The 25,196-nt window shown below is 38.2% G+C and overlaps 1 protein-coding gene across 3 annotated transcripts in view; it reads right to left on the bottom strand.

Moving 5' to 3' along the window:
- The window catches only part of PDE7B (phosphodiesterase 7B), a 351,638-nt gene that overhangs the window by 48,836 nt on the left and 277,606 nt on the right, over positions 1-25,196 (bottom strand). For all 3 annotated transcript variants that reach the window (XM_070376732.1, XM_005899105.3, XM_070376731.1), the window contains one exon: positions 1,191-1,342. In XM_070376732.1, the coding sequence (XP_070232833.1) occupies positions 1,191-1,342 (152 nt within the window). The remainder of the gene's footprint in view (positions 1-1,190; positions 1,343-25,196) is intronic.

The following is a 25,196-nucleotide window of genomic DNA, read 5'->3' as shown; positions in this document are numbered from 1 at the left end:
CACAGAGTCTTAGCCACTGACCCACCTTTCTTTTGAACAATACCTCCTGCTTAGAGTTAGATGGTGTCAGAGTTGTAGTCGCTGACTCTACCCTCACTGTAGCTCCAGTGGCTGCCTTCCTCTCTTCTCATGGGCTCTGCTTCTGCTAAGGACCAGCTCTTTCCCCACCTCCTGTTGAGTGGTCTCCCCGTGTTTTATGATAAAATCCAAAGGCCTCATCATGGCACACAAAGACTTCACAACAGCATCAGGAAATAAAGGGACAGTAGGTTTTGGGTGAAGTCCAGTTTAAGTGCTCTTTTAATCCAGGTCACCCAGTTCTAAAGGCAGAGCTAAATTTGATCTCTGATATCCCGATTTCCAGCCTGTTGGTTCTTCCTATATCTCAGTGTCGTCTTTCTTGGGAGATGGCTGCTGAGAGGCGTGGCATCCATGAGAACGCTGTCAGATGCTCCAGTGCTGGGAGCTTAGCTTTGCTCTCCTTCTGGAGCTTCTCTGGTGGCTCAGAGAGTAAAGAAGCTGCCTGCAAGGCAGGAGCCTTGGGTTTGATCCTTGGGTAAGAAAGATCTCCTGGAGAAGGGAATGGCTACCCACTTCACTATTCTTTCCTGGCTCCTGCCTTGCAGGAAGATTCTTTACACTCTGAGCCACCAGAGTGGATTGCAAAGACCCCATGGACTGCAGCCCACCAGGCTTCTCTGTTTATGAGATTTTTCCAGACAAGGATACTGGAGTGGGTTGCCATTTCCTTCTCCAGGAAATTTTCCCAACCCAGGGATCGAAACCGGGTCTTCTGCACTGCAGGCAGATTCTTTACCAACTGAGCTACAAGGGAAACCCTTGTTTTTCTAAGTGTTGTGCAAAAATGTTTTGCACATTTATAAAAATAAAAATAGCTAGCATGTGCTAGATATGAGTCTATTAAGCATGTAAACATGCTTTACTTTATTTGGTCTTTGTGCCACCCCTATGAGGAGAGTGCTTCTATTAACCTCACTTTATATTAATATATAAGGGAAAAGCCCAGATGTGTTGAGTAACTATTGAGAGGCACAGAGCTCCTCAGGGCCCCGAAGTAGGACTTAAAGTGAGGTGCTACCAGTGGAGGTAGGGGAGGTGGGAGGGTTGGGGGAGGCACATCCTCTTAGCCACTGGGCTGGTATGAAGTGACCGAGGGGTAACTAGCTCACCCTTGCTTGTCCAAGGTAGTCTTCATCCAACAGGTGGAGAGGGGCTTGTGGTATAATTCCACGAAGCAGCCTTGATGCATGGAAGTATCTCTGAAAGCTTAACAGTCTTTTCACCTTTTTCTTGGTGCCAATTTCCCCTGAGTGTGTTGTATCTGTGGAAAGCAATCAAATTCCGAAGTTATACATTTAAAAAGCCCTATTTTCTCCACTCTGTAAAAATAGAGTGCATTATAAAGGAGAGAATCCCAAGAGATGCTCTCAACGCTTTCTTAAATAGAGACCATGTAACTCTGCATTTGAAATTCTTTTAGAACAAGAAGGATATTTCTGATATGTTACATTCATTAAAAGGAGATATTTCTGACTAATTTTGGAAGACATGAATGTGAATTAAAAACCTCATTTTCTTAACAACGTTAGTAAACTTAGTAAATTTACACACTTCTGTATGCAGAACAGTTAAAGAACAGTCATGCTTTTTTATTCTTCTATATTGGAATGGAGGTTCCAGAATTTAGAACAGGTTCTCATCCTACAAGCTCTGTAGTCTGATGAAATCCTTCACCTGAATTAGAAGAGTTGAGAATACACTAGCTTGGACACGAGGAAAGGTTTCCTAATGTCCCAGGAACATCGTCAGCAAAGGAATTAAAACTCTCAGCACAAGAGTGACCTAGATTCTCATGACATGAAGCAAAAAGGGTGTTTATTTTCTGATAGAGTATATTCTCTTTCACTGGTGGCCATAAAAATCTGATCCTGTCAGTAGAGATCTTTTAATACTTCTGTCACATGTGCCTTTTAAAACTTGACTGTTGACTGTCCAGAAATACTCCAAGCACATTATTTGAATGTCTGTCAAGGTAGGTCTCATCTCAGATGAAATTCAATGAATCACTCAGCCACATGAGTGATGTCTGCTGCCAAATTTAGGTCTGGAGTCAACTGAATGGTCCTAGTAGGAAAACATACCGTTCATACATAAAGAAATTTTGGTTCCCCTCATGCCTCTTCCCATGTCCCCTTTTCCTCTATAGAACTCAAAATCACAGTGGATATTGGAAGAGAGGAATAGATGGAAAATGACCCTTTTACAATGTGGCGCTCCCCAAGGCCAGGGAATGACCAAAATCAGAAAGTTACTTGGGTTTATTATGCATGCAAAGACTTAACTCAGGGCACACAACACCCACTGCTTTTTGGAAATGCCACCTGATTTAAAATTCTTTTTATTTTCAATTGGTTTTAGATTTCATGTGTGGGGAGATGTAAACAAGACCATAAGGAGATAAGAGCAGTAAACTGAAGTTGGGAGCTTAGGCGCACATCAATATTGAATGTGGGCTCAGTTCTACTGATAGGTTCTCACTCATTTCTGTTTATCAATCAAAGTACAGGTTAAAGAGGTTCATTCGTTAAAAAATGTTTTGAGGTAATTCTCTGATGGTCCAGTGGTTGGGATTTGGCATTTTCACTGGCAAGGTCTGGGTTTGATCCCTGGTTGGGGAAATAAGATCCTGCAATGAGTAGAATGAGACCACAAAAAAAAAAAAAATGTTTTGAGTGTTACTAAATGTTACTAAGGGACAGGCACTGTTCCAGATGCTTGGTGAGATCTTTCAGTTCTAGGTCCTCTAGTGAGCAAAACAAAGACCCCCATCTTCAAGAAGCTTGCATTCTAGCCAAGGGAGATATAAAATAAGCAATAAACAAAAAAGAAGTAATTTATAAAAATGGGTTAGAAGCTGGTATGTGCAATGGGGGAAGAAAGGAAAGCAAGGGACAAAGGATCAGGAGTTCTGTGTTGGGATAGCCAAGGTTGCCCTCATTAGAGGCTACGATTTGATCAAAACTTGGAGTACATGAAGGAGCTGACCAAGCAGGTATCTGGGGAAAAGCCTTTCTTACAGAGGTACCAGCTCAACTAATTCCAAAGTGGGAGTGAGGCTGGGATGCTGGCATGTAGAGAGAGAGAAAAAGAGGAGAAAGAGATGTGTTCATAGAGCAAAGTGGAGGTGTGTGTGAGAATTTTACTCTGAAAGCCATTGTAACAACTTGGGCTCTACTCTCAGTAAAACATGGAACCACTGCAAAGTTTTGAGAGGAAGAGTAATATGGAAACACAGCATTTAAAAAGGGTCACTGTGGCCTCTGTATTAAGAAAAGATTGTAGCAGCAAACTTTTGATGCAGTGAGATCTGTTACGGCCCTACTGGAATAATCTTGGCAAGAAATGATGGTTTGGTTAGACCATAGGGATAGCCATGGAGAGAGTTGACATGGGGGGATTCTGAATACATTTTGAATATATTTTCAAGTTTTTGGCCTGAATAACTGGGGGAATGGAGCTGCCATCATCTGAGATGGGGAAGGCTGCAGATGGAACAGGTGTGGGGTGGATTTCAGCTTGATACATGTTGAATTTGGATGTCTATTGGAAATTCAGGTGAAGATATCTAGTAGAAATAAGTGGATATAAAATCCAGAGCTTGGGGGAGAAGACTGGGTTTGAGAAATACATTTGGGAGTGGTCAGATGAGATTAACCTAGGGACTGTGAGTGCAGCACTCACAGTCAAAGTTCATTGAACTGTGCCCTTAAACAAGCACATTTTGTTGTGTGCTTATAAGCAACAATATCCAGTAGCTACAAGCACATTTAGCATGCACATTTTATTATTTAAATAGAATTTATCGCTAAAAGGAGCCCGATAACCTTGGTGCAATGTGTGAACCTAAGACTGGGGCAGGCAGAGTACAAGATGAACTGTGACTTCTTGTAATGCCAGAAAATAAGGGAGAGTTCAAAAAATGACGGGCTCGTAGAAAAATGACAGAGGAGACAATGTGAAGGGGGTCTTTCTGAGCAAATATGCAAAAATTTGAAACTCAGCATGAATAACAGGAGAGTGGATTATAAATCACTGACTAAAAAAAGAAAGACTCCACCAGCCCATAGTAAGGACGTGTGTAAATAAGTAAATAAGGGAAGAGAAAGCTCTGACCAATAAGGTGGAAGAAACAATGAGTTATTAGTAATAGCAACCTTTATAGTAATAACTGATTCAGGCCAAAATCATTAACAGATAATAAAATTAAGTACAAGTTTAAAAAGCAACAGGATAATTACATAGTATCAGAGTATCTTTTCACAGGTGACATTAATCCGAAAGGAAAACATGGATAGTTTTCTAGTGGACAAATGTATAGGAGGTACCATCTTCACTAACTATTCAACTTCAGCATCACTTGTCATAGGAGGAGCTGATATCTTACTCTGCCTGACGTAATTCACTGAGGACACAACATCACCTGTGCAGTGGTCCTGCCCCGAGGTACATCCCACCCCTCAAAAGAGGTAACATCAGGAAAACCCAAACTGAAGCATATTCTTCAAGTAAACAATCTGTCCGAACTCTTTTAAAAAATTAATTAATTGGAGAATAACTGCTTTACAATATTGTGTTGGCTTTTGCCATACAGCAACACAAATCAGCCACAGGTATATATATGCCTCTGCTTAAACTCTTAAAAAATATCAACTTCATAAAAGACAAAGAGAACCCAGGTATTGTTTCATAATAATGGATACACAGATAACAGTGTGCTTAATGCAATGCACGGCTCTGAACTGGATCCTGGATCAAAAAAAAAACCCAATTCCATAAATGACATTAGTAGGACAATTTGTAAAACTGGGATATGGACTTCTATATGAGATAATAATATCCTATCTATAAATGCCTTGACTTTGACAATTGAACTGTGGTTACATGGAAGAATCCCTTGTTCTTAGAAAATACATGTTGAAATATTTAGGGATAAAGGGGCATGATGTGTACAACAACTTCTCAAGTGATTATGAAGAAAGTAGCAGCGAGGCAAATAAAGCAAAATACAACTCGTGCATCCGGGTAAAGGGACTACGAATGTTCTTTGTTTCATTTGCACAAATTCCCTATAATTCTGACATTATTATATAATAAAGAGTCTAAGAAGAGAAAGAATGGGAAGGGACAAATCTGACATAATGACATGGAGTATATTCAGCTTTCAAGGAGTTTTGCCACGTTTGGGAGCAAAGAAATGTGGTGATATTTCTAAAAAAAAAAAAAAGAAATGTGGTGATATTTCTATATTGAACTATATAGAATGAAATAAAGTGTGTTGGTAAATAAATGAAATTAATTATTTCTGTGTTACGTATAAACCTGAAAGGAAATATCCGTACAGTGGTCTATTCCTTTTTTTGGTAGTCTATGAAAATCCTCCCATTCTAAAATACTAGAAGAAAATCTCCCTTGTGGCTGATAGCATGCCTGTGTTTATATAATAGAATCAGAAGCAAACAATTTAAGCTTGGATTATGGAAATATGACACAAACGTAGCAAATTGAAATTATGGATTGTTTCTTGGTAAACTTTCATTCACCTTTCCATGTGAGATATTTTAAGTGGATTCGTAGCTTGTTACATAGATAATGACACTTGTTACATACAGTAAATACAGGTGATAAGAGATAATTTCTGGTCACCAAAATTATCATTTTGACTAAAATATTGCTAATCTCCTGTTGCTATGAGCTGAGAAGCCATTTTTGCCTTAAAGAAAAGAGGAAAACAGCAAGACTCTCTCATTTTTTTACCCTTGTAGTCAAAATGGTGATAGTCTATTAACATGACAATGTGGATCTCTTTCAATTTTTATTTTCATTTTTGATATTTTTTGTTCTTAATTTTTATTTTGAAAATATTATGTTAAAAATAAAATATCTTAATTACTGAATTATTTGGTACCTTCTAAAATTTTGCAGCTGAGGTAAGGGCCTGACTTGCCCCAGCCTAGTTTTGGCCCTGTCTTGCATCTTTGCAGCAGAAGCTCAAATAATGTGAAAAATGTTAAATATTAAAATAAATCTATACATAAAACCTTCTCATAGTTAATTTTTTATGGTAGTGTGTAGGTTAAAAAATACATTAATAGCATATAACATCATTCATCATGATGTTGAATGTTTTGAATGTTGATGTCAACGTTTTGGAATCATTTGGTTTAATGTGTATTCTTTATTTGTGCAAATTCTTACTTACTGTCTGAGATGGGCAGGTAGGTATCTGCCAAGATACAGTATTTGTTGGTGGCCCATATTTTCTAAAATACAAAGGCATGTCATAAGTATCCATATAGCACTGCTCTCTGAGTTGTTCTTTAATATATGAGAGAATAATTCAGAAGTGATACTGGGTGAACATTTATGAAAATGATAAAGTTTCATTTTCTTACATGAAGACATTCATAAAGCTAAATGAAAAAAATCTTTAAGGTAGCTCTCTTGAAGAGATTCAATAATGAAAGAAAATAAATTTATTTTAAAATAATGTTAATAACTTATCAACTGTTATCAACTTATGTTAATAACTTATCAACAGTTATCAACTGTCATTTAGGGAGCACTTTGTGCTGTGAGATAATAGAATAGAAAACTAGGATATAAACTGAAAGTATAGTTGGGAGAAAAAATTCATATAAAGAACAACCTGTGAATAAATCACCATGCTGTATAATAATCCTAGGCATTGGCTTTGGAAGCGTTGATATGTGTTATACTGTTATTAAATAAGACCTGAAACATTTATTTCCAAAAGGACTTTCAGTGAGTAGCATATTTTTGTTTTGATTATTAGGAGTACAGTGATAGGCATTTCTGGACAGAAATTTAAATGATTGGCTAGGCTAAATTTGGAAGATAGCTTCATTAAAATCAGGCTTCCCTGGTGGCTCAGATGGTAGGTAGAGACTCTGCCTGCAGTGCAGGACACCTGAGTTCGATCCCTAGGTCGAGAAGATACCTTGGAGAAGGGAACAGAAACCCACTCCAGGATTCTTGCCTGAAGAATCCCCATGGACAGAGGAGCCTGGTGGGCTACAGTCCATGGGGTCGCAAGGAGTTGGACACGACACTTTCAGTTAAAATCAACTTGCAAAATTTTAAAGAATCTTAACAAAATGTGTAATAAGAAAATACTGGGTTTATTCAATACTTTTATAGAATTAAAAAACTTGATTTAAAGGCATTCACAGCTATCCTAATGGTGCTTTCTGTTTGGATTTTGTAGTTTAATGGGCTATGGGTCCCCATATTCTCATTTGGAAGTTACAAAACATTGCTCCAGAAGGCCTCACTGCCTAATCTATGTACGCATTGACTCTGACTGTGAAAGTCGTTTTCTGCTTGCTTGTTCTCTTACAAATTTCACAAATTGTACATATTAACACATTTCTGCACTATTTAGACACTAATTTTAGGGTTATGAAGTTTATATTGGCACTGCTCATATGGTAATTTTCAAATTTCACAAGCTGGGATTGGCTTAAGTGCAAAAAATGTTAATAAAAATTATTTTCATTTTGAGTACCTTCTCTATGGCATCTTCTCTTTACAGGGGCTGATACATTTTGGTACTAGGAGAAATCTTAAACCTAGAAATAATATCTGGGGTTAAAGAAAAGCTATAAGTTCACCTATATGATGAGGGTGTTTCTGTCAACTGTATACATAGTTCCTCCAACAATGTCTGTATCCACTATTAGGTTTAAAAAGCCCATTTGGGTTTTCCACACCATCTTACAGAAAAACTTGAACGGCCTTTTTGGCCAACCCAATATTTCCAGAATTTGAATAATTAGTAATTGGTACAGAGGTAGCTCAGGTGGTTCTGAGAACAAAGAATGCTTTATGTTTAAGTGGGAACTTGCTTCTAGCAAACATGGAGATTTGACTTCATAAATTTAACATCAATACTTTCAGAGCACTAATTCTACTGAATATTTAAAATAACATTATTAATAAATCACATAATCTGATAATTATTGTACTAATAAGTGAGAAATAGATTTAAGGGCCTAGATCTGATAGACAGAGTGCCTGATGAACTATGGAATGAGGTTTGTGACATTGTACAGGAGACAGGGATCAAGACCATCCCCATGGAAAAGAAATGCAAAAAAGCAAAATGGCTGTCTGGGGAGGCCTTACAAATAGCTGTGAAAAGAAGAGAAGTGAAAAGCAAAGGAGAAAAGGAAAGATATAAACATCTGAATGCAGAGTTCCAAAGAATAGCAAGAAGAGATAAGAAAGCCTTCTTCAGCGATCAATGCAAAGAAATAGAGGAAAACAACAGAATGGGAAAGACTAGGGATCTCTTCAAGAAAATCAGAGATACCAAAGGAACATTTAATGCAAAGATGAGCTCGATAAAGGACAGAAATGGTATGGACCTAACAGAAGCAGAAGATATTAAGAAGAGGTGGCAAGAATACACAGAAGAACTGTACAAAAAAGATCTTCCTGACCCAGATAATCACGATGGTGCGATCACTGACCTAGAGCCAGACATCCTAGAATGTGAAGTCAAGTGGGCCTTAGAAAGCATCATTACGAACAAAGCTAGTGGAGGTGATGGAATTCCAGTTGAGCTATTCCAAATCCTGAAAGATGATGCTGTGAAAGTGCTGCACTCAATATGCCAGCAAATTTGGAAAACTCAGCAGTGGCCACAGAATTGGAAAACGTCAGTTTTCATTCCAATCCCAAAGAAAGGCAATGCCAAAGAATGCTCAAACTACCACATAATTGCACTCATCCCACATGCTAGTAAAGTAATGCTCAAAATTCTCCAAGCCAGGCTTCAGCAATATGTGAACGATGAACTTCCTGATGTTCAAACTGGTTTTAGAAAAGGCAGAGGAACCAGAGATCAAATTGCCAACATCGGCTGGATCATGGAAAAAGCAAGAGAGTTCCAGAAAAACATCTATTTGTGCTTTATTGACTATGCCAAAGCCTTTGACTGTGTGGATCACAATAAACTGTGGAAAATTCTGAAAGAGATGTGAATACCAGAACACCTGGTCTGCCTCTTGAGAAATTTGTATGCAGGTCAGGAAGCAACAGTTAGAACTGGACATGGAACAACAGACTGGTTCCAAATAGGAAAAGGAATTCGTCAAGGCTGTATATTGTCACCCTGTTTATATAACTTATATGCAGAGTACATCATGAGAAACGCTGGACTGGAAGAAACACAAGCTGGAATCAAGATTGCCGGGAGAAATACCAATAACCTCAGATATGCAGATGACACCACCCTTATGGCAGAGAGTGAAGAGGAACTAAAAAGCCTCTTGATGAAAGTGAAAGTGGAGAGTGAAAAAGTTGGCTTAAAGCTCAACATTCAGAAAACGAAGATCATGGCATCTGGTCCCATCAGTTCATGGGAAATAGATGGGGAAACAGTGGAAACAGTGTCAGACTTTATTTTTCTGGGCTCCAAAATCACTACAGATGGTGACTGCAGCCATGAAATTAAAAGATGCTTACTCCTTGGAAGGAAAGTTATGTCCAACCTAGATAGCATATTCAAAAGCAGAGACATTACTTTGCCAACAAAGGCCCATCTAGTCAAGGCTATGGTTTTTCCTGTGGTCATGTATGGATGTGAGAGTTGGACTGTGAAGAAGGCTGAGCGCTGGAGAATTGATGCTTTTGAACTGTGGTGTTGGAGAAGACTCTTGAGAGTCCCTTGGACTGCAAGGAAATCCAACCAGTCCATTCTGAAGGAGATCAGCCCTGGGATTTCTTTGGAAGGAAGATGCTAAAGCTGAAACTCCAGTACTTTGGCCACCTCATGCGAAGAGTTGACTCATTGGAAAAGACTCTGATGCTGGGAGGGATTGGGGGCAAGAGGAGAAGGGGACGACAGAGGATGAGATGGCTGTATGGCATCACTGACTCGATGGACGTGAGTCTGAGTGAACTCCGGGAGTTGGTGATGGACAGGGAGGCCTGGCATGCTGCGATTCATGGGGTCACAAAGAGTCAGACACGACTGAGCGACTGATCTGATCTGATAATTATTATATAATTATATAATCACTATGTTTTAATAATTATAATGAAATTCCTTGCTGAGTTAGTGGCTATTCAAATACTTTTCATATTTTTTTCTTACAGAATTTTAATATGTCTTGTACTAAAGAGATATTGGTATAAACTTATTACTCCTCAAGGTTAGAAAGCATCTTATCAAATGTTGTAACTCCTTGTATCTAGTGTATAATCTTGCTAATAATGGAAGCCCCATACAAAGTTTGTTGTTGTAATTTGAATCCATTCTTTCAATTAGTTTATAGAAACATCATTATCAAGTACCATTTAAAATAACCAGCTGATTTGTAAAGTGTACGATCCTAAAACTTACATTTATACACTAGCTTTTGAAATCATCTTCTCAACCCCCCACATGCAGTTCCAGAGACCAGGTGCTCCTGCCGCTGCCATTCCTGTGACTGACCTCCACCTGAACACTGTGCCCTGTGTGATAGCAAATTTACTCTCATTTACACATTTGACTTTCTTACTAGACGATAAGGTCTCAGAGGCCAGATTCCTGTAGTTTTCTTTGAAATTTCACATTATCCTGCAGCATATAGGTGTTAAATATATGATGATGGAATTAAATAATTTTGCTGTATCTGTGCTCTAGTTCTGAGTTCAAGAATGATAAGCCTTGGAGAAATCAGGTTGAAATTCTAGTTTTAAATATGTGGTTTTAAAAAAGATGAAAAAAGCTAATTAGTGTGATTTTAGGAGTCCTGAAACACAAATAGCAGGTTTACAGTATAACACTTCTTTTGTATAGCCAATTCTCACCATTTTAGGATTTAGGATTCCTGCAAAGTTGGAAGGTTAGTAGAGTTATCCAGGATGGCAATTTTCTTGAAAGCATTCATGAGGGTTTTAAGATTGAAACAACCTATGCTATGGTGCAGTTGCCCTATAGATAAAATTTTTAAGTAGACTAGTGAAAAAAAACCAGTAAAGAGATAATATGTAGAAAATAATATCAATGTATTTAAAAAATGTATAATATGGACTTCTAGTTTTCTTGACAAAGTGCTAAATGAGACTAGTGCTCACTTCAACCTACAATTGAAGTATTAAAGACTTCAATCTATTTTCATGTGCTTTTAGGAAATTTCATGGGCTTCCCAGGTGGCACTAGTGGTAAAGAGCCCACCTGTCAATGCAGGAGATGTTAGAGATGCGGGTTGAGTCCCTGGGTTTGGAAGATCCCCTGGAGTAGGAAATGGCAACCTGCTCCAGTATTCTTGCCTGGAAAATTTCATGGGCAGAGAAGCCCGGTGGGTTACTGTCCACGTGGTCACAAAGAGACAGACATGACTGAGCGACTGAACACAATACACAGCAAATCTCATAATTTATAATTCAGGCTGGGCTGTAATGGCTTTAGTCAAATCCCAGCTTTCACAGATTAGTATCTCTAGACTTTAAAGTCTCCATTTCTTCATAAAAGAACCAGATGCCAAGAAATCTTTAAAATATAACAACAATATTATGATATTGATACATGATATATATAGAAAGCCCTAAAGACTCCATCAAAAAACTCTTTGAATAATTTATATTAGTGAAGTTGTCAGATAAAAAATGAATACACGAAGATCTGTTGCCTTTCTATACACTAATAACAAACTATCAGAATGAGAAATTAAGAAAATGACCCCAGATACAATTACATTAAAAAGAATAAAATGCTGAGGAATAGATTTAACCAAGGAGGTGAAAGATCTGTATACTAAAAACTATAAGACATTAATAAAAAAAATTGAAGACAAATAAATGGAAGAATATTCTGTGCTCATCAATTAGAAGAATTAATATTGTAAAAAATTCTACCCAAAATATCCTACAGGTTCAATGCAATTCCTATCAAAATTCCAGTGACATCCTCCATGGAAATAGAACAAATAATCCAAACATTTTCATGGTACCACAAAAGAACCTAGATAACCAAAACATCCTTGACAAAGAAGAACCAATCTGGAGGCATCACACTGGCTGATTTTAAACTATTTTACAAAGCTATAGTAATTGCATAGTATGATATTGGCATGAAAACAGACAAATAGATCAGTGGAATAGAATAGAGAGCTCAGAAATAAACCCTTCGTATACATGGTCAATAAATTTATGACAAAGGAGCTAAAGGTATATAATAGGGAAAAGAGTCTCTTCAATAAATGGTTTCACCATTTGTAACAACATGAATGGACTTTGAGGGCATTATCTAAGTGAAAAAAGATCAGTCAGAGAATGACAAACGCCATATAATCTCTCTTATATGTGGAATCTAATCTGGGTCATAAATACAGAGAACAGATTGGTGGTTGCCAGAGATGGGGGTAGGGGTGACCAAAATGGATGAAGAGGGTATTAAATATTTTAAAAAGGAGAGGAACAGAAAAGAGAATACTATGTCTATTCTGGTCTTTCAAAAGTCATCAGTGGTCATAAATGACCATATTCGTTTATTTTTCCTGTTCATATTACCAGCAGTCAGAAAATGGCACTTAGAAACTAAGGACAAACAAAGACATTACTTGTCCTATAATATCAAGTGTGGAGACTGTCCTCACATGGGTTGATATTTAAGACAAAGTCAGTACAAATGAGCTCTGAAATCCTAGAGCAATTTGATTGAGTTAAAATAGAAATGAAATTCCTTAGCATCTGGGGAATTTTCTAAGGTCTTTAACAGGATAATAAGAAAATCAGTTGTGATATCCGAAAACAAACAAAAATGCATACAACATAACATTAACAATAACAAAATCACCAAAAAATGAGGAAAGGAACAAAAAGAAAACAAGCCTAAACCAAAAGAAGACTCATCATTGCCTTAAAATTTAACTTGAAGTTGGAAAATCAATTTGAGTTAAAAGGAACTAAGTTATTTTAAGTTTCCTAAATGCAGGTTCTGAACAGAGATGTAGTAAAGCCCCATGTCATTAGTTCTTCTATGTACAACAAATACTCACGACTTCTTGATGGCTGTCACTTGAAGAAGAGCTATGCTTCAACACTGCCATTGAGTGGGAGGAAGTGGAGGAAGAGGAGTTTTTAAGGCAAAGAGAATTGTTTCTCTAGTTCTACTTTTTAACATTTACTTTTTTAAATTGCCATTTCTCTTTTATGCTCTTGACAGTGAAGAGAAAACCAATATGGCTGCTATGAGTCATAGAACAGAATGAACTCTTTCCTCAGTTCACCGTATCCACACCTGCTGCCTCGCCTTTAGAAAACGTGCTCAGGAAGTGTTTAAGAGGGTCAAAATCCTTGTCCTCCTCAACCATCCAATGAACTGGTTTACGGTAAAATGTGCTGTTTCTAGTCTATTATTTTGCCTACCCCAAAATCCACTTCAACACATGGATTATGAATCTCTAACTTCCGGGGTTCAGGGATAGTTGAAAAACTATTTCCTTTTTGTAAGGAAGGAAAAGCCTTTAAAAATAAGCTCTTAAGATTTCTCTGGGCAACAGAGAGGTTTTTCAAAATCTCAGTTTGAATGAAATTTAAATGAATTAGTAAGCATCAAGTTTCTTTAGTTTAAAAGGAGAAATATGTGCCAGGCACAATGTGGTTTTATTGAACTCTCCGGCTTCTCAGTGTTTGAAATGTTTAGCAAATCCCAAGTTTTGAGGGCAATGGTTTGTGGTGAGCAAATTGAGGTGACCAAACTTTCAGTTGATTCTAAGTCTCCAGAGGTTTAAAAACTGTTGCGTTAACTCTCTAGTTCCCAGCATATATTTAAAATAAGTGTGGTCTTTTATCGGAGTTAAGTGTTTGAATTGTTGTATTTCACTATAAAAATTCCAGACGTGTGTTGTAATATACATCTGCTCCTTGCCGTTCACTCTGTCTGCTCATTCTACACCCCCACCCCGGGAGAGTGGAGTAATCCTCTGAATGTCTCCAGTTGTCCCCTCCAATGTCTCTCACCTACCACTGACAGATTTATTTCTCAAGCACGACGCCTACCATGTTAGCCCCCCTGCTTCAAATTCTTCAGTGGCTCCCCAATGTCTACATAGTTATATTTATACTATTTTTATGGTATTTATGGTCCTTTACAATGTTGATGCCAACTTATTTTCCCATTTTTATCTCCCACCAGTCCCCTTGCAAATAAATAGGTCTCTGTTCTGGCTGCTTTTTTCCCCCTCCCAAGTCCCTCAAGCTTCTGTATGATTCCCATACTTCTCAGCTGATTACTCAATTGATTACTATCTCCATCTATCAAAATGCCATTAACCCTTCAATAGCCCACCTCAGATAATTCCTCCTCACTTCCCAGTCAGATGCATTCAGATCTTCTGTGAGTCCCTCTAATGCTTTGCAGTTGGGATTGGAATAACCAGTGTTCTTAGCTCTCCTGCCCGTTGCTGCACACACTACTATAAGCCCTATTAGAGTAGGACCATGTGGGTGCCGATAGTGGTAAAGAATCCGCTTGCCAGTGCAGGAGATGCAAGAGACATGGGTTTGATCCCTGGGTCAGGAAGGTCCCGTGGAGTGGGAGGTGGCAACTCACTTCAGTATTCTTCCCTGGAAAATCCCATGGACAGAGGAGCCTGGCGGGCTGCTGTCCATGGGGTCTCAAAGAGTCGGATATGATTGAGCACACACACACATCTGTATAGTGTGGTGGCTGGCTTAAAAGGTGCTCACTGAACAAGGGAATGAAGGGATAGGTGATTATTTATTATTATTTTTAACCATTAAAAAAATCAAAGTATAGTTGATTTACAAGGTTGTGTTAGTTTCAGGTGTTCAGCAAAGTGATTCAGTTAGACACATATTACATATCTCTACCCTTCTTTCAGATTGTTTTCTACTTAGATTATTATAGGACACTGAAGATCTGTGCTATAGCTCCCTGTGCTATACACACAGGTCCTTGTTGGCTATCTCTTTTATACCTAGTAGTGTATATATATTAATCCCAAATTCATACTTTCTCTCTCCTGGTCCCCTCTCACCCTACCTCCTTTGGTAACCATAAATTTGCTTTCTATGTCTGTGAATTTATTTCTATTTTGTAAATAAGTTCATTTATATCAGTTTTTAAGATTCCACATGTAAGTGCTATCATATGGTATTTGTCTTTCTCTTTCTGACTTATTTCATTTGATATGATTAACTCTAGGTCTATTCATGTTGCTGTAAATGGCATTATTTCATTCTTTTTGATGGCTGAGTAATAATCTATTGTGTATGTATACATATATACATATTCTTTTAAAAATATTTATTTTTAATTGATGGATAATTGCTTTACAATAGTGTGTTGGTTTCTGATTCATCAACATGAATCAGCCATAGGTATAGATATGTCCCCTCCCTCTTGAACCCCTTCCCACCTCCCACCCCATCCCACCCCTCTAGGTTGTCACAGAACATTCTTTCTGGAGTAAGGTGATTATTGGTTGAGGTAGAAACTTTTTATTTTTCCTACCTTCTGTAGCACATTATTTTCCTCATGATGCATACATACCTCCACAGAACTGATAGTAAGAATGAATTGTCTGGAGCAGACAAGATTCATTCATTTTATACAACAGATTACAGGGTAATCTCCTGTGTAGAAGAACTTGAACTTCTTTTTCTTTTGGAATTTGTAGGATTTTTGAAAACATTGTAAATATATCTTTAGAATGGTTGTATATTAGTACTAAGTGTGTCCATCAGCAGAGACCTGGGTAGGAATGTGGACCTCCAAAAATCTTCAGAAAAGGATCCTTTATGTTTTATCTTTGGAAAGGAAGTTCATTGTGAGTGAATTCCTTTCTTTTTATGGGTTATAATGGATGCTTGAGTTACAGTCCACCTGAGTGAATCCTCTGATTTAATGGATTAAATCAAGTGGGTATTATATGTAGTTGGAATATAGCTCTTTAAATGCAAACACCCACCTAGTTCAGTAGAGCTTGAGATTTTACCTGCACTTTGAGATTTGTCTCTTATGGCCCAAGGCTCTCTATGGGTTATAGTGGCATCTTAGGTGTAATCATACGTGTAACGCCATTAAGGAACAAATTCCCACTGAGACTCATACCATTCATGGGTCAAGGAAAGTATAGATTTGCACACTGAGTTAGAGAAGAGAGAAGTAATTTTTAGGTGATTATTCTGGTGTCAACTTGCATGAGTACCTGAACTGTCCTCAAAGATATAACTGATGGATTTAATCTAGAACAAGCACCCCTGGCCTTCTATTCCATTTATTCTATCTATAGCAAAAACAGGGCTTGGGGCCAGGGGCTGATGGGACTAAGAAATATTGAGCACCTACAAGACAGTTTACATTTGTCATTTTATTTGATTTTTTCAAAAAAGTGGGTACTGTGAAGTCAGTATTACTAGGTACTTTCTACAGATGAAGCAACAGATTTTTAGAAAAGTTTACTAAATGTTTCACAACAGATAACAGGGTAATCTCCTGTGCAGAAGAACAGGAACTGCATAACTCATAAGTAGCAGAGCAGGGACTGGAACCTAGGTCTATCTGATTTTTCACGATGCTTTGTTCATTATATTCTGTTCTTTATAGAATAGAAAAGGACAAAGAATAGGGGGCATGTGACAGTCTAGCATGGGACCTTATTTTCCCTGAGGTACAGTGATGTATGAATACTCATGGAATCTCAGATTTCCTTCCTTTTAAAAAAGTATAGCAAAACAAAAGCAAGAAAAGGACATTTCAGTGCAATTCATAAATACAAGTGTTTTAAAAACAGTAAAAATGTAAAGGTTGAAGATTAAAATCAGTATCATTGAACAGGAATGTCAGAGTGAGAAATAGTGCTAATATTGAAAGAGAGTCAGTAAAATAACTAGAGAACAACCAGAGAAATAACTTCATAGCAAAACTTGGAAGTGATTCTATGTATGTAACTTTCCTGTTTCTCTCACTAAATGTACAAATGGAATATTGGGAGGTGAATAATAAATCACTTGTGGGTTTTAAAATTGAAAACACATGTATTACTGACACTGACTTAATGTGATTTGATTATTATGTTATTACACAAAGAAATTCGCAGACATTGGTTAGTACCTCAAGCTTTGGAAAAGACTAACATTTTTGTTGTGTACATAGAACAGAGCGGCCGTTTCTGGGGAAGGGAAAGAGTGGGAGGTACTTGGGCAAACAGGCTGCTCAAAATAAAACTGTGACAGGATGCACACTGGCCTCGTGTTTAACCATTTCCAAGCCGGGCCTTAAAGTCTCCTAAGATTTTTACCTGAACGGTGTCTGCTGATCAAGATGTGATCTGAGAGTGTAATCCTATTTGTTTCACATGGCCTGTGGGATTTCTCTCCTTTTCTCCAGCTTTCTTTCCTCTAGAAAACTCATCTATCTTGTATGTGTTTTCTAAATATTTCTAATTTTCTCTAAAATGTTAAATAATATTCTAATAGGCAATGGTTATTTAATAAATATATAATATTCTTTGGTAGCTGTCAGTGAATGAAAATAAAGTATTTTAAGCATGAGTTGGTTGGTTTTTTTTTTTTTTCCCTGAGTCTCTCTTAGTGCTTAGATCTAAGCAGTGTCATAAATACTGGGAAGGCTCCATTTACAACTATTCACTGAGCACCTTCTCTGTGTAGGTACACAAGGTACTGTGTACCTGAATACACAAAATTTTCAAGACAGTGTTTCTGCCCTCATCTACCCACAGGAAGGTGGTAGAATGCTCTCTTTACCATCTTCACTACTTTTGTTTCTACTTTAGCTATGATGGGAAAGGCATATTTCAACATAAAAATGCCTAGAAATTATCACATAAAGTAGAAAATATGAGCAAGAAAAAGATTATGTGATGATTCATTTTTTTTTTTATGGATGTGGGCCATTTTTAAAGTTTTATTGAATTTGTTACCATACTGCTCCTGTTTTATGCTTGGTTTTTTGACCTCAAGGCATGTGGAATCTTCACTCCCTGACCAGGGTTTGAGCCTACACTCGCTGCAGTGGAAAGCAAAGTCTTAGCCACTGGTCCTCCAGGGAAATCCTGGGATGATTCACTTGCCCCTTGCCCTGGATGGAGTCAGAAGGCAAGATGGCACCTGAGAGGTAGGGAAGGGAAGGGGAAGAGTGGCGAGGACCAGTGGACAGAGCAGGAGAAAAGGAATGAAGGAGATCAGAAGAAGAGAGACATACAAGCACTCAATGGAGGTGTCTCTACTGTTAAGGCCAATCTGAGAAGAAATGTAAGGACCGTGTTGCCTCACCCTCTGAATGCCACATGGGTTTGGGATTTCCTACAGTGAGGTTGTGTTCTTCCTGGTAATGGACTGGGTCTTGCATGTCCTTCCAGATGATTCACCTCAGGGGTAGAGTGGTCGGTCAGAAATATGTTTCTATTTTCAGGACTATAGAACCACAGAGCTCTAAAAACAAGCTTATAGAGGCCTGTACCTTAAAAAAAAAAGTGAATATACATTTAACTTGCTAGAGCTGTAGAAAGACCTGCTCAAGAAGTTGTGGAGATGCACTAGGCAAGGAGTCAAAGTAGAATGACATAGAAATGCACAAATAAGTAGTATATGAAGTGTCTGGGCTGAGGTTTATCTTCCTTCTGTCTTCTTTGCTCATTAGCCCTAGACAGCTCAGAGTGAAGAGTTTAACTGCTGTGCCTGAAGGAAGGGGTGATGGCTATGGAATCAATTCAGTTAAGAGAAATTCAGCTGGAGAGATCCAGAGAAAATCTGTCCTCAATCATCTCAATAGCTCATCTTTCCTTCTGTCTCCATCTCTTCCCTTTCCTTCTTCCTTCCTTCCTTTCTTTCTCTAAACATTAAATAAGGGTTTAGTAGCAGCAGTGTTAGTCACTCAGTCATGTCTGACTCTTTGTGACTCCATGGACTGAGCCCGTCAGGCTTCTCTGTCCAGGAGGATTCTCCAGGCAAGATTACTGGAGTGTGTTGTCATTTGCTTCTCCAGGGGATCTTCCCAACCCGGGGACTGAACCCAGGTCTCCTGCATTGCAGGCAGATTCTTTACCATTTGAGCTACAGGGAATCCCCAAATAAGGGTTTACTTTGGTCTAGACACTGGGTGGTACTGGAGGTGCAGAAATTATGAAGACATGGCCTCTTCTTTTAAAGACTTCCCTGTCAAGAAGGAAGCTCACTCCTGTTCCTCCACAGCAATAATAGTCTAAAACCGTTAGCCTGGCTTGGGAGGGTGATACTGCACTCTCTTGGGACCCCCAACTGCCCTTCTAACAGGCAGCTAGTGTGCCTGGGGTCTCTAGGAGCAGCTAGAGACATGTTAGCTTGTCAGGTTCTTGTTCCATCTTATGCAGGTGAGCCATGTTAACACTACTCTACTTGGAGACTCAGCCAGAGGGGTGGTCAAGCTAGGCAGAACCTACAGACCGTGATAAAAAAAAAGTGTAATACCATGTGATATCACTTATACGCAGAATCTTAAAAATGATACAAATGAAGTTAATTACAAAACAGAAACAGACTCACAGACTTAGAGAACGAACTTACCTGGGGGGTAGTTTGGCGGGAAGGGACAGTTAGGGAGTTTAGGATTGACATGCACACACTGCTATATTTAAAATGGGTAATCAACAAGGACCTACTGTATGGCACAGGGAACACTGCTTAATGTTATGTATTAATAACAACCAATTCTTCGGAAAAGAATTTGAAAAAGAATATATACATGTACATACATATATATGTATATATATGTGAATCACTGCTGTACACCTGCAACTAATACAACATTGCTAATCTATATTAAACTATATTCCAATATAAAATTAAAAGTTTCCCAAAAAAGTGTAATTCCAAGGGAAAAGCCTTTGGTCTAGAGTGAGATCACCAGGCTCAAGCCTTGGTTCTCCAGTTCTGATAAACCAAAATTAATCCACATGGAGCATATTCAACAAAGAGATTAGTGGAATGTGTAAGGCAATTGCAGTCAGAATGCAAACATCATCTGGAAAAAGTTACTTAACCAATCAATGAATATCTTAGCTTGACTTAGTTTGCAATTAGATAGGCAATATCAAACATACAGATTCTGATGGAAGGGGCAGAAGAAACAGTTTAAAGCTTGGGGTTCTATCTCAGAGGAGCACTCTCTACTTTGGGGAGAGCTGGAAGTTGGGGTGGAGAGGCTGAGAGAAGAGATGGAGGATGGTGAAAAGTCTTTTCCATCCTTCTCGGCGGTTGCTGGTGTTCTGTGCTGGGTTCCCACAGCCAACCCCACCTCCAACTATATTTAGCAAAGCAATTATTCATTTGTATCAGAATTGCCATATTTACTTGTTCTCACCGCTGAACTGTTAGTTCCTTGAGGGTAGGAGCTATGCCTTCAGTTCAGTTCAGTCACTCGCTCGTGTCCGACTCTTTGCGATCCCATGAACCGCAGCATACCAGGCCTCTCTGTCCATCACCAACTCCTGGAGTTTACCCAAACTCACGTCCATTGAGTTGGTGATGCCATCTAACCATCTCATCCCCTATCGTCCCCTTCTCTTCCTGCCTTCAATCTTTCCCAACATCAGGGTCTTTTCAAATGAGTCAGCTCTTTGCATCAGGTGGCCAAAATATAGGCGTTTCAGCTTCAACATCAGTCCTTCCAATGAACACCCAGGACTGATTTCCTTTAGGATGCCTTATGGCCTGGCTTGCTGCGATTCATGGGGTCGCAAAGAGTCGGACACGACTGAGCGACTGATCTGATCTGATCTGATTGATCTTTTAATCCCGAGCATTTAACGCAATGGAGTGAATTAAAGAAGGTATGAAAGTCAAAGAAAACATCATTGATTTGGTAATTTTGACCCAGAGGATCCAGTTCTCCAATTAAAAAAAAAAAATGAACTAATAATAGTTATCCCTATTTCAAGTTTATAAGCAGAGAAGCAGCATACCAAAATTTTAAGGAACTTAGGAACTTAGGTTTAAAAAAAAAACCAACACAACAAAGAGCTAGAACAAGAAGAACAGGAGACATCTAAGAGTTCCCACCCATCTCAGTAACTGATATTGTTTCTTTGACTCCCATAATAGAATTAATTAAAAAAAAAAATCAGGTTCTATCTTTACTGAGGAAAGTGTTTTAAATTCTCCATTTACTGCAAATAAACCTCTGTTAGTTGTTTTCAATGATACGCTTTCTAAAGAATTAATGAAATGAATGTCAAATCATTACTTTGACAGCTTGTGTGTTAGTCACTTAGTCATGTACAACTCTTTGCAACCCCATGGACTGTAGCCCACCAGGCTTCTCTGTCCTCGGGATTATCCAGGCAAGAATACTGGAATGGGTTGCCATTTCCTTCTCCAGGGGATCTTCCCGACCCAGGGATCGAACCTGGGTCTTCTGCATTGCAGAAACTTTCTTTACCGTCTGAGCCACCAGGGAAGCCTGGTAGCTTGTGTAGGATATGTTCTTCTTTTTCAAGCATATGTGCTAAGCCAGCTTTCCCAATGTATGGAAATCAGCCTCTTTCTTAAAATGCCGGGCTCAAACTCTCAGTAAAAACCAAAATCTGCCCAGCTTCTTCAGAGTCCTAGAGAACATCCCTCTGGTAATGACAAGCCACAGTCTGCCCTCTTGATGACCTGGTTGGGCTGACAGATTTCACACTGTTTAAGAATGAAAAGTGAGGGTTGTGCGCTCTGGAGACCCTGCGGAGCAATTCCTCATAGTGTCAGAAAGATCACAATAGGGCGTGAAGTTCAGAAGTTCAGTTAAGTTTAAGGTCATTCACCCTGGAAAGTTTTCATTAACTTTATTTTTTCTCTTTCTTGTACAACCCAATGAATGCTGCAGTTGCAAATTTCTCAGCATGACTTGATCAAAATCCACTCAAAATTATGCCAAGAATCTGCTTTTTAAAGCTATGCTGTCAAAATCTGCAGCCCTAGGAGGCTTAGATAATTCAGAAAGTATCTGATTTTCAGTAAACGGATTTCTAGCTATATTGAATTTCAGATTCTTTCAGGAGCTCCAATTCTGAAATATTTTTCTTAAAAGCAACCAAACTTTCTGAAAGTTACTGTAAAAATACTTTACCAACTTTAAGCCAACAAACTTTGTCGTTAACAAGCCACAATCAATAAAACTATAATTATAATAAAATAGAATACTTTTATAATCATTTTAGAAGCCATAGAGCTAAATGTTTCATATTTAAGATACTTTAGAACCAAATGCTATCACTGATAAATACAAAACTCAAATTGGATTAATAACTACCTGTTAGTCAGCAGTGAAGAGCTTAAGAAACAACTAAACTCGAGTGCTACTGGATTTATGAGATCAAAATGGAAGGCACTTGGGAAACGTTGGGGGGCATTTTTGAATGTCACAACGCCAGAAAGAGGCTGAATGGAATTTAGAGGACGGGAGCCAGGAATGCTGGGAGTCCTGAAGTGTGCAGGACAGTTCCACACATCAAAGAGTTGTCCGGTATCTTGTTCCAAATTTTCAATGCCTACTGAGGTACCCATGGAGGTGAAAATTCTGCTTATAACTAATTATCTGAACCTAGAACTTAACCCTGTTTCCTTGTTTTCCATATAAGCACAAAGTATTCTTTTGTGCTTATATGTAAAGTACAAATTAATAGTTTGTGCTTTACAATATAGCTTAATATTCCCTTGTCAGGAATGCAACTACCATGCAAATTAAGGGAGGAATGTAATTTTGGCAGGGAGAGGTGGACAGGACTTTATCAGCAGTTGTTCTCAGGAAATCACCAGTGGCAAGACTGCTTACAGTAATGGGTTGTGTTACTGATATAACACACTTGTTGCAGTCTCTAGTAGTAGCTACATTCACAGAATCATTCACAGCGATTTGGCATGTGGGTGCAGTATCTGACTACATCGTGGTGCCTTCTAAGGAGGTTATCCCTGGGCATTTACATATGAAAACATTATGTAATGTTTTCATTCAATGTGGCTTGTCTTGTCTTTTTGCTTTATAATACTGCCAGGACCTTGGATTGATTTTTTTTTTTTAATTTATGTGAACAAGTAGGCTATGGACTTCCTATCAAAATAGTACAGGAGGACATTATAAATTATGTGCTATAAAATAGAAGCCTTGAGTCTGAGAAGGTTAGAAGCCATTCTACCATGTGAAAGCCTAACTGGTGAAGGTGGTAAAGCAACAGACTCCAGTCCTGTAAGAAGGTCCTCGTAAGGATGCAGGATGTGTCTCGTTCCAAGCAAGAATGAAGGTCAGAGCCCCCCATTTTCACTCATCCAAGGGGCATTATTATGGTCTTTACTATATCCTCTTACACAACTATTTACTTAGTATCTTTCTTTAAATCAAATGAATTCATTTTTACTTAAATGTACTTAAATCAATTTGGTATCAATAAAAAATAGATTTCATGCACTAGTTACATTTTCCTTAGTACATTAAAATAAATGTTACTATTAAAGGAAAAGAAAAAAGCTTATTCCTATAACAGTAAGATCTTACGTATCCTTTGATATGTACATTGTACTTTGGGAAATTGTGTTATAAGTGATATATACTAACAAAGGCTATAGGCTTGGAAAACACAATTTAAGGGTAAAGGATGATTTAGTTGTATATGTTAATTTTCTTTATTTCTTAGGAAAAAACGTATGTTCTTTTTGCTAAAATATATCCTAAATATTGTATTTCAAGTGTTAGCGCTTTGTCACAAATATGAATACTTTAGAATGGAATATATGTTATATGATACCTGTACCACATAATGTTGCTAGTCTTTATAAAAATATTCTTTACTGAACTCTTATTTGAAAGACTTCTTGTAACAAGGCAAATCGTCAGCCACTGTTGTCAGCATATTACGTACAAATTAACTATAGTAAAAATAGAATACACCATCCATAGCAACAAGTCTTTTTGAATAAACACCATAAATAATTTGTTTATTCATTCAACAAATATTTGTCAAGCCTTTACCAAGTGTAAAGCACTGTTCAGGACATTAGGATACAGCAGTGAAAAAAATAAATCTTCTTTCTTTATGTGACTTTTATTTTATCGATATGAAATGAGAATAAGCAAAATTAATTTTCATTAATTCTGAGAAGGAAGCCTAAGTTTGGCATCAGGGGATGTGCATACATGATACTGCCATTTGACATTTAATTCTATACAGTTAAGTGATTTTAATGTTCTTTTGTTTAATGTCTTTTAACAATATACTGTTTTGTTGAGCTCACATAGCTCAGAGGCACAGAAACAAACAACCTAATCAAAAAATGGGCAAAAGATCTAAAAGACATTTCTCCAAAGAAGACATTGCTGCTGCTGCTGCTAAGTCGCTTCAGTCGTGTCCGACTCTGTGTGACCCCATAGACGGCAGCCCACCAGGCTCCCCCGTCCCTGGGATTCTCCAGGCAAGAACACTGGAGTGGGTTGCCATTTTCTTCTCCAATGCATGAAAGCGAAAAGTGAAAGGGAAGTCACTCAGTCGTGTCCAACTCTTAGCGACCCCATGGACTACAGCCTACCAGGCTCCTCCATCCATGAAATTTTCCAGGCAAGAGTACTGGAGTGGGGTGCCATTGCCTTCTCCAAAAGAAGACATATAGAGATAACCAATAGGCAGATTTTAAAAATGTTTAGTATCAGTAATTATCAGACCAATGCAAATTCAAACCACAATGAAGTATCACTTCACTCTGTCAAAATGGCCATCATCAAAAGTCTACAAACATTAGATGCTGGAAAGGGTGTGGAGAAAAAGGAGCACTCTTACACTGTTGGTAGGAATATAAATTGGTGCAGCCAGTTACCATATAATGCTGTGATCCCATCCCTTGTCATATATCTGGAAAAAACTATAATTTGAAAAAATACATACACCCCAATGTTCATTGCAGCACTAATGAACAGTAGCCAAGACACTGAAGCAACCTTATTGATGGGTTATTGATGGGTTCATCTGTATCCATCAACCGATGAATGGATAAAGATGTGGTATACATATGTTGTTGTTTAGTTGCTAAGTAGTGTCTGACTCTTTTGTGACCCCATAGGCTGTAGCCCGTCAGGCTCCTCTTCCATGGGATTTCCTAGGCAAGAATAC

This window comes from Bos mutus, chromosome 9, assembly GCF_027580195.1.
Source record: "Bos mutus isolate GX-2022 chromosome 9, NWIPB_WYAK_1.1, whole genome shotgun sequence".
NCBI classification, from domain to species: Eukaryota; Metazoa; Chordata; class Mammalia; order Artiodactyla; family Bovidae; genus Bos; species Bos mutus.
The sequence above is the reverse complement of the archived record's forward strand: the minus strand, read 5'-3'. Positions and strand labels throughout refer to the sequence as shown.